Source organism: Phaethon lepturus, unplaced genomic scaffold, assembly GCF_000687285.1.
Source record: "Phaethon lepturus isolate BGI_N335 unplaced genomic scaffold, ASM68728v1 scaffold2271, whole genome shotgun sequence".
Classification (NCBI taxonomy): Eukaryota; Metazoa; Chordata; class Aves; order Phaethontiformes; family Phaethontidae; genus Phaethon; species Phaethon lepturus.
In genome coordinates this window covers 16,737-27,191 of record NW_010519612.1, presented here as the reverse complement: position 1 = coordinate 27,191, position 10,455 = coordinate 16,737, and the positions used below count along the sequence as shown (strand labels likewise).

At 38.9% G+C, this 10,455-nt stretch overlaps 1 protein-coding gene across 1 annotated transcript in view; it reads right to left on the bottom strand.

The window, feature by feature from the left end:
• Window positions 1–6,986, bottom strand: part of LOC104628483 (FYN-binding protein-like) — a gene marked incomplete at its 3' end in the record, with an annotated part of 18,843 nt that extends 11,857 nt beyond the window's left edge. Inside the window, exon 1 of the mRNA XM_010297090.1 lies at window positions 5,876–6,986. Coding sequence (XP_010295392.1) covers window positions 5,876–6,986 — 1,111 coding nt within the window. The remainder of the gene's footprint in view (window positions 1–5,875) is intronic.
• Window positions 6,987–10,455: the final 3,469 nt, after the last annotated feature.

Here is a 10,455-nt window from a genome sequence, read left to right as displayed (position 1 = left end):
AAAAAATGTAGTTTTACATACATATGCTATAATTATGGTGCAGGTAATTATAGCTGGAGAATGAAATTATAGCTGGAGAAAGCAAAAAGGCGGAGGGCAATTTAATTCAACTGGTCCCTTGGAACTTACAGGTTGAACCATTGAAAGATGGCCAAAGAAATAAAATTGCAATTATAAAGGAATTCAAACCTCTTTTTTGAAACTGATATTATACCAATCCCATGAGTGAGACAACACCTTTGGGGTCAGACCCACACAGGTGATGTCTTTTGGACTTGATAATCTTGGAGGTCTTTTCCAACCTTAATAATTCTATGATTCTATGTATAGGATTTCATACACTGCAGTCTGATTTTCATGATAAATGCACAACTTTGTGTTTCAGCTGAGCATTGTTCTTCAGTTCTAGCGACTTCAAAAATTCATTTTCCTGTTTCTCAGAGGTGTAATACATTTCAATACAGTGCTGCTGAAAGACAAATTGTTTGAGTTCTCTCACTTTCAGAGAAGGAGAGAGGGGAATATCCTTAGAGGAAAGCTGAAGAGCTTTCACATTCATTTCCACTCATCCAGATTTTGTAGTTGCTTTCAAGCCGCTACAGCAAAATCAAGTTCGTGGCAGATCTGTGTGATCGTAATTTCAACTTCACCTCCATAGTTTTCAGGTAAATATATGGGGGACCAATAATAACAGAGATCACCATCATGAAATCTAATAAAAGACAAGGTAAAAAGCCTTGAAGGTCTTCAGATTCCCACAAATAGTCTCACTTCAGTACATTTTTTTTATATTGGTTAAAATTCAACATATTAGCTATGTATAGCAGAATCCAGGCATTATGTTGCACCTAATTATCATGCTATTCTGAAATTATTTTTTTGACAATTCCTTGATCTGTACAGGGTTTTATGGCATGCTATAGTTCACCTGTGCAAACAGAAGCAGAACACAATTACACACAGCTACCCCCACGCCACCCTAAACAGTGTTGTTTGATATCATCAGCTATTTTTAGTTTCATCTGTCATAGAAACAGATGATTTGGCTCAAGTTACAATTCTTTCTATCCCCTTACACCCTAATACTGATATGTTGCATAACTTTATCCAATCTAGCACTGAGGTAAAAAAAGAAAACCTACATTGACCTTTTAAGTCCAGATTCTGCAGTAAACAGCCGTGACATCCTGTGATAAAAAAATCCCCTGTTCTTTATAACTTTGGAAGCTGCTGTTTCATCTTGCCATCAAGTAAGAAAAACAACTGACTGGTTCTAAGGGGCTTTGCAAGGACAGGTAAGACATTTACTGTCCTCAGGAGGGGCACTTGATTGTTAATCACTTTTCCTAGAGAGTGTTGTGATAACTTTGACAATGCACCTCAAATTTTAACTTCTCCTCTCTCTCTGGTTGTCTTACCCAGCTCAAATACCTGTTTCAATATGTGGGTACATTGCAGAACAGAACCTCAACAAGGACTGCAGACACAGCCATAACCCAAATTATAAATCGTGGTAGTTTTCTTACATAGCTTCTTTTCTTCTAGATTCAGTGCAGTTTCCTTTGTTTCTCCCAGTACAGCTCAAAATATTTTCCCTAGATGAAGCCCCAGTGTTGGTTGTTCATGAGATGTTCAGAGGTGTTTAGAGTGCTAGGGCCTCTGAGCCTTCAACTGACTTTACGTGGGTGGCCGTCTCTACACACACGATCCCACTGATGTCAGCCCAGGTGCAGTTTTCCTCTGAAAGCAATGGTACGGTTGTGGCCTCACATGGAAAACTGTCAGCAAAATGACTTTGCTTCTCTTTTTTTTTTTCTAACAAAGCCAATTTGCACTTTGGGTGTTTATTATAAAACAGTATTGTTAGTATTATTTTCTGATTCCAGAAAGCACATAATCTCATTGATTTTGAGCTGATGTAAACACGATCTCTTCTCAGGGAAAATCGCTGTAATGGGATATAACACGGGAATTTACCAGAATGCCATGTATTCACAGGCCCAGACAGGAATTTCCTAAAGCCTGCCTTCAATGGAAAATAGTAATGCATCAGGAGTCATACTTTCCTCAGCAAGACACTTGTGTCTACAGAATTTTTATCAAGAAAAGTTTTTCAGTGAAAATTTCTAATCCTAAGTAAGGCCAACACCAAACCAGCATGCCTTAGTATTCGTGCAGGCATGGTGGCCAGTTTAAATCCTTCTCCCACACATGACTGAGACTGCTGCATCTATGGTACGTCCTTCAGCCTCTAATGTTTAAAGTTATATCATACCCACTGAATACTTCATTAAGAAAAAACATTAAAGCAGCTTTCATGAAAAAGGACAACAACCAAAGAAAAAGGGGTGAACTGAGACTTCTGAGAAAGCCGAGTTCAAATGCCTCGTTTAAATCAGGCAACACAAAGTTTTCTGCATGACAGACACATGCCCCTAACACAAGTATAACAACCGCCATGTGTGGAGCTTTTCTATTCTCAAAGGACAACACAAAACCTAACTTTTGCCCTAGTACAGATCAAAACATTCCCAAAGGTTAGATCTCAGAAAGCTTTGCTGGATTGGAAAACCATTTCCATTTGCTTGTTCTTCTTTTTACTTAGCACCTGAATCACAACAGCAAATTAAGCAACTATGGCAAGCTGCGATTTATCAGGACAAAGTAATGAGCAGGAAGAATTTGTGCTATGTGGGTGGCATCTTCCTGACATGACTTTGATTCTTGAAATTACAGTTAAAAAAAACCCCAACAACCCACAATTCACAATTCAGTTTAACTGCCTTTGCAGAGCAGGTAGGTTTTGTCATTTGAGTTTAACATTCCAAGAAACCCAGCAGCGATGAATAACTTTGTTGAGCTAAAAATGAGTTTATTTAGGATTCACTCTAGACCACGTGGTCTTTCCACCAGAAATGTTCTACGGAGAGTTCTGGCCACACAGAAATGAGCTACATTAATTAAAGTCAAACAGAACATCCAGGTCTACATGCCAGCTCTACAGGGGAAGGATGAAGTTCAGAGCCACTATGAACAGCTTCATTGATTTGGTTTCTAAATCGTTCAGTCTTGCCCTGACCCAAAGACTATGAAGCAGAGAAGACCAGGTCTGACCCTTCAGTTCTACTTAGTTGGATGTGTATTTTCCTACATGATTGGAGAACAACCTGTGCCACCACACTGGGCAGCTCCATCCTTAGCTCATGTTCCCAGTGTGACTCATCCAGGCTGGTGGCTGCACTAGTGCTGGTTAGTGACAAATGGAGATCCTCTTTCTAGAAAAAGTTCTGGTATTATCCTTACAGCCCTGTTCACAGTATTAATTTTAAATGCATAGGATAAATATTCCAATATTTAGGAAAAAATGTTTTGTGTCCAAAACTGCATGAGAACCAGAAAAAAAAATTGAATGAAGAACAAACAAGCAAATAAAATAATTCCTCCATTAATTACTTAAAAATAAACTAAAAAAAAATTAATTGCAGGTTTGTGTGTTTCCAGCCTTCATCAGGACTTCTCAAAGTTCTAGCTAGCAAAGCTTTTTTTTTGTTTTTGTTTAATCAAAGCATTTGCTGGTGTCATTTGCTGAAAGTGCTGCCTTTCCATTTTGAGACCGCTCTGGGCACTCGAGTAAAGCCAGTCATGCTGAACATGGAGAAGGGGCTTTGTCAGTGCTCAGACTGTTGTACATTGGCATATTTCTTTTAAAGAGAAACACAAATTTACACCATTTGAGAACTTGGCCCTGATCATGGATTTGTGAGAACATTTCCATAACTGTAGGGTAACACAGGAAAATCAGAATGTAGCAGCTGACAAGAAGGTACATTTTATGTTACTGATACGCTCCTAATTTTTGAGTGGAATTAAAAATACTAGAATATATTGCATGCACACTCCCTGTTTTTAGTGTGGTTTTTTGTCTTTAAAGTCAGCTGTGAGCTATTTCATCCAGTCATAAACCCTTTGAATGTTTTCCGTCTCAGGAAGACCAGTCTTATGTGCATTCAGAACTGCTGAAGCACAAACCATACTGTATTCTAAATACAGAAGACAAAAAGACAAATTTTATGTCAATTAAATTACACAAAGGTACCCGATGCACAGGCACAGTGTGGAGTTATTCAGAGCATCTATCGTCAGCTACATTAGGCATCTAATGCTCTGATTTCTCACTGACTACGCTGAAAATTTAAGAGTCTAATTTTGATCTGTTTTATTATATCGAAGACAGATGGATAAGGAGGACTAATGTAGGTGAAATGCCCCTCATTTTCCAAAATTACTTATCTGTGTGTATCACCTGACATAATAGTTGCAGGACATAACTGGTTAAAATAATTTTTAGCTGAAAAAATATATGTGAAGATTGAATATATTCCTTGCTTCTAGAGCTCAATGCAGACAGCAGTGCATTAAGATTAAAAAAACAAAACAAAACAAAAAACCCCCAACCAAACAAAAATTTAACACACAATAGTAATTTTTTATTTCTGTCCTTGTTTCTGTCATGCACCAAGATCAACAACAGATCTCCTCTGGACTCATACAACTTCAAAATTTGATTTTAAAATGTGATCATAATTTCTTATGCAATCATAGATCCTAGCACCTGGTGGTATAAAAAAAAAGAGAAGGTCTCCTTCAGCTACTATAAAACTTGTAAAAGAAATGTGACAATTGTCATCACCCATTCCAACTGAGTGGCTGATTTTAACTTTTTAAGATTGCCAAAGAGTGCCTAAAAGCTTTGGAGGAAAATGTTAACCCAAAAGTTTGAAATACAAGTGATTTAAGGGAGGATTAAGGACATCCAGAACCTCTGCAAAACTGATCTCCCCTTCAAGGAGGTGACAGTGGATACGTGGGTCTAACTTTACGACGGTACAATTTTACATGAGATTTTCAAGTATTTTGAGTGCCTCAGAAACAGCTTATATCATTGTTGCAACTTGTCTTATGCAATGAAAGGAACCTGTTGAAACAGAACTCTTTGTGGGAGTGGAGTCACAGCAATTTCTTTTTTCTAAAGGGATTTGTGTCCTCCCAGATATTTGAAATGTATTTGCAGCAGTTCTCATCACACAGAAGACCATCTCAAATTTTACAGAAACCTAGTGACAAGCCTTAATATTGATGCCTGGATTGCAACCACCAGAAAGTTCAGAGGCTTGGTTCTTCACAAAAGTAGTAAGGCAGAGATTCAGGTGCTACTAACTGCCACATTACTGAAGACATGCAAACTTAACAGAAAAGTTAACTAAGTCCAGGAGAAGCTTTTGGAGTCTGGATTCAGATCTGGGTATAAAATAGATGCAGCTACACGTGGGAACAATTGATTCTGTAATTTTGCAAATGTTCAACTTTCAAAACAAACTTTAAAATACAGCAACTTACAGGATCATGCTGTGATTAGTCATTGTGAAAGGCAAAAAAAGAAAAAGGTAAAAAAAAAAGTGTGGTCACTAAAGGTTGTAGTATATCATTTCGGTGGCCCTCAAGCTGTGCCCAGGAAGTTACTGTCGAGAACAAGACACACAATATCAACATCTCATTTATAAGAAGTCAGGACTTAAATGTCTGTTGAGAAAAATACTTAAACTCCCTGACACAAGTTATAACTACATCTAAGTAGTTTTGAAAAACAAATAAACCCAATACAGAAAGCATCCCTTTACTGCTGAGGGAAGGAGTATAATTTTAATTTCTGTCCTGTACAGAAGAGATACAAGCATAGGTTAAAGTTTTAATGGGTTGTCTGATGCACAGGTGTTGTGTTATTTCTGAACAGAAACGGTGATTCCATCTGAAATGAACTGGGCACTAATTGCATAAAAAGCCAATACCCAAGAAAACAAGAACAGAGAGGACTCACTTTTTTTTTTCCGGAACCTTTCCAGGTCCACGTTGGGGGGTCTGCTGGGCTTCTGCGGGGGCTGGCCCAGCTTGAACAGTGAGGGCAAGGCTTTCTGCTTGGGGGTTCCTGAGCTCCTGTCCCCATCCTCTTTCTCTTGTGATCCACCTGATGGCCTTCCTGCAGCAAGCGCTGTGTTTGTCTTACAGAACTTAGCAGAAGAAGAACCTGATTCTTCCTGGATGGTTTTGTTGAGAAAGATATTCTTGGCAACACTTACTCCCTTTTCTTCAGCCTTTTCCTCCACATTTTTGGGGGTGCCTTGAGATAGGCTGGACCAGTGGCCAGTAGGCTTCAGAGCCACGTTAGAAAAAGGACTACCTGCAGCTTCTGTAGCACAGTTACTATTTTCATCCATTTCCTTTGCTGCTTTAAATGAGTGTATATTTGGTCTAGGGCCTGATAGTCCTTTTTGCAGAAAGATAGTTTTATTAGAAGCGTCTTGGCTGTGGGAGACCTCATGGTTTAGAGAAGGTTTCTGTGCAAGAGGTGGTTTAGAGAAAGGAAGCTTGGGCTCATTTTCTTGTGTTGCAGACATGAACTTTTCCTTAACTCCAGTTACTTTTGAAAATGCTGGTTTTGCTTCACCCTTCTGTGGTGCAAAATTTGAATTTGGCTTTGTTCCCAGAGTATTTTTTTCTTTTTCATGAGGAGCAGAGTTAAGGAACTTATTCCCTGCAGGTTTTGGATACCGAGGTTTTGGCTCTTCTTTTGCCAAGTCACTGGTTTTGGTGGATGGTTTAGTGCATCCAGCTTTTCCATCATTTTCTCTGTTTGTTGCCTGAAGCTGAACCCCAAACCTTTGTGCCACTGGTTTCAAATATGGGGGTTTTGGATCCTTTGTTTTATCATCACTTGAAGGCTTGACTCCCAGAGGAGGCTTAGGATGAACAGCTTTGTGAAAGGTACTGGGTCCTGAAGGAGAAGTTGTATTTCCTTGACTTGCAAATTTCTCAAGTGCTGCTTTTCTTGTCTGTAATCCCGTATGGATAGGTTGTCCTGGGACTTTGAAGGGTCGACTGTTACCAGAAACATCCTCTGTGGGGCTGTTACCTGTGTTAAATTTCGCCATGAGTGACTTCACATTTGCCTTGCCATCCTGTAAGCATAAAGAGAAAAAGAAAGAGTAGCAATGAGAAAGTCCCTGTTGCAATGTTCACACATACTGTACTTTAAAGAGTTTCCTGGTCTGAGGCTTGTAGTACTGCTGATTGGCTGTGGAGATATTGTAGCACATCTTCCTGTAGGGTTAGAGAAGCTGAGCATTTTGTTATATCCTTGCTTTAGTTATACAATCTTTTAAAATTTTCAGTGCAGGTACTGCCTTTAGAGAGTGGTCATGCCGCTCCTTTTGGGCATACTATAATTGTTTATTTCTGGAATTGGGAACTGAACACCTAATAAATATAGGAAAATACATACTACTTTAAAATTAATGTATCCATAAAAAATATGAGTGCCCTGTGTTGAGAAGTATAGACTGTACCAGAAACTGGATTATGTACCAGACTAGTGTTATTCCTGCCAACACTTTGGAGAACTGCAAGTTTCTTTGTGAAAACAATAATTCTTCTGGTTTGGGGTGTATGTGTCAATTTTTCTTTCCCTTCTGAGCAATCTTCTTCCCTGCTGCTCCCCTCCCTGCCTTGCTTTGTCCTTGTTTCTCTTCTATATTTTGTATCTGAAAAAACTATGCATGTGTGGATGGAAAATGAAAATACGTGCAGTAAAATAGGAAGAAATGACAATTAATACACACAGATACTGGAAAGATACTCAGCTTCTTGGAGAGGGGGTGGAAGTTGAACAATTCCAAGTGGATAAAACCCAGAATCATTCGAAAATGTTTTAATTGGTCAACCCTATTCAATACCTTTCAGGACCAGTCTTTAATCTGAACTGAGAGCAAAAGCTCAACACATTTGAATTCAGTACAATTAAAACACAGCACAGTAAAGGATTGGGGCAAAGGGGAGTGAGCTGGTCCCACTGTGCTGGGCTGGAGCCACTTTTGGGTTCCAGGAGCCCTCCATAGCAAGGAGTCTTCTCCCAGCCAACAGTGGCAGCAGGGGTGCAGCTACGGCACGTATGCTGTCGTATCTGATTCACAACTTGTTGAAGTGGGATCTGGTTTGTGTGGAGAAGTTAAAATATAAGGTTGATGGTATAAAGCAGGGATGTTATAACTAGGAAGGGCTCTGAATCATTTGTTTGGAAAAAAAGGAGTATCACTACAAAGCACAATAAAAGGGGTCTAAAAAAAAATTTAGGAAGAGGTTGAAGAAGGAGTTGTGTACTCTGAACTCAGTACAGTTTAGTGGGTGTTCAGTAATTTTTTTTACTTCCTTAACAAGAGCTTCTAAATTGGGGTTTTGCTCCTTTTGCCTTCCATTTAATTATATCACATTACATGGATTGCCTGTTATGTTGGAATAGTTTTACCTGTGACTTCTGCAACTTAAATTTAACTTTCCAGTCTTTCAGTATCACCAAGAAATTCAGTCTTTCCAAACTGTTTCTATTATACTACAAAGTTACTTACAATAAATGCAGCCAAAACAAGATAGACATATATGAAACTTATCCCCAGAGCACCATATTGTTATCTCTTTTGTACATATAAGGAAGGGAGGAAGTACATATTTACTATGGAGATTATCAGGTTTAAGCCATCTACTGCTGCTTGATGTATATGCACTCACACACACACACAATTACACTGCAGAGATATGCATATGTATCACTAATCATTCAAGATTTCTCCCGCAATACCTCACAATGCACTGATTTTACCCACTTAAACAGAAAGTTAAGCTACTTGCAATGCCAGAGAGAATAAAAAAGCCTTTTGTCTCTGATCTCTTTTGACTTTGTACTAGTGCATGGGTTTTTTTTAACTTCTGTAGCAAAATCTAAACCATATGGTATCGGAGATACCATAACTTTACCTCAGTGTCTGAAGTCTTCAGAATTTTTAAATTACAATCTGATCGGCTGCTTGGCCAACTCAGCAGCTCATTTCTTTTGCAAGTTACAGCAATAAATGGATTCTACTGCTACCTCTTCCACATCAAATTTAAGAAAACAAGTGTAATGTGAATGTTCTAGACAAGAGGCATTCAGCATGTAGACCTTGTGGAAGCTGGAAGTGTGTCTTTGAAGAAACTTTTCTTGTTATGATATACATTTGCTGAGAAGTTTTCTACGTCTTTGCAATAGCAAGATCAATTATACTCATATATGGTTTCAAATGCACTGAACCATTCACTACTGCCTTTTTAGGATGGTCAATGGATTTCTTTTAGGAAATTTCTTCCCAATATTGTGAACAAACCTTGCTCTAGTCATGCAGATTTACAAGCTCTTCAAGAGTAAAAAGCTCCTGGGCATGTGGAAGGGTTTACAATTAGCAATGCAGCCTCTCTCATTTACTTATGGTGAGTAGTAAGTGGTAAAGGTTAAGTGAGTAGTAAAGTGGTAAAGGATAAGAATCAGAAGAGAGTAAGAAACTCTGAAATCTTTCTGCTTCTCTTTAATGTGCGTCACCAGTTCCTGTTTTCATAAGCTACATTATACAAGAAGCCATGTTGTGGATTCTAATGCACAACCTGACTGGCCAGGTAGACAGATGAAGAACTGGGAGAAAGAGAGAACCTTTTATTTGTGGCTCTGCTCATAGAGTAATCCTTGCAGTTTCTGTGTTTTCCCTTCCCAGAAATAACAGCAGCTACCTATTCCATTAGCACATACAATCGGTTTTAAATCATGAAATGGGAACTTGAACAGATTCTGAAGTGAGATTGAGTTCACCCTACCCTTCCTCTCTAAAGTGCAAATTGCCTGTGAGACAGAGGAGTGTCATGCAAGAAGTACTTGGATTATTTTGTGAAGTTTCTCTTTGCACTCTATTGGCAAGCTCAGTGCAAAATATTTTGGCTTTTCAGCTTCTGATCTGAAGTGGAAGCAGCACATGAGGTACACAGTAACATTTGCTTGATACAAGGTGGTTGCATTATTCAAATGTGCTTGCTCAAATCTAGAGCAATAGAATCAGAGAATAACTTGGGTTGGAAGGCACCTCTAAAGGCCATCTAGTCCAACGCCTGTGCAATGAGCAGGGACATCTTCAACTAGATCAGGTTGCTCAGAGCCCCATCCAACCTGACCTTGAATGTTTCCAGGGTTGGGGCATCTGCCACCTCTGTGGGCAACCTGTGCCAGTGTTTTACCATCCTGATTGTGAAAAATTTCTTCCTTAGATCTGGTCTACTTCTCCCCTCTTTTAGTTCAAAAACCAGCTTTTAGTTCCTATGACGTAGATTAATCAAGGAGATTTGTAAATGCAGTGATTCCCCAGCCTCGCACTGGTGAAGCCAAAAGCTCATGTCACTTCAACTTCCCCTTGTGTTTGCTCTTTCTTCAAACAGCAACACTGGATCAATGAAAGGAATATCCAGATGTGTGTGTATACGGTCCTTAATTAAGAAAATGAAACATATGTAACTGTTGACTGTACAAGGAATTGTGCAATTCTTCAAAAT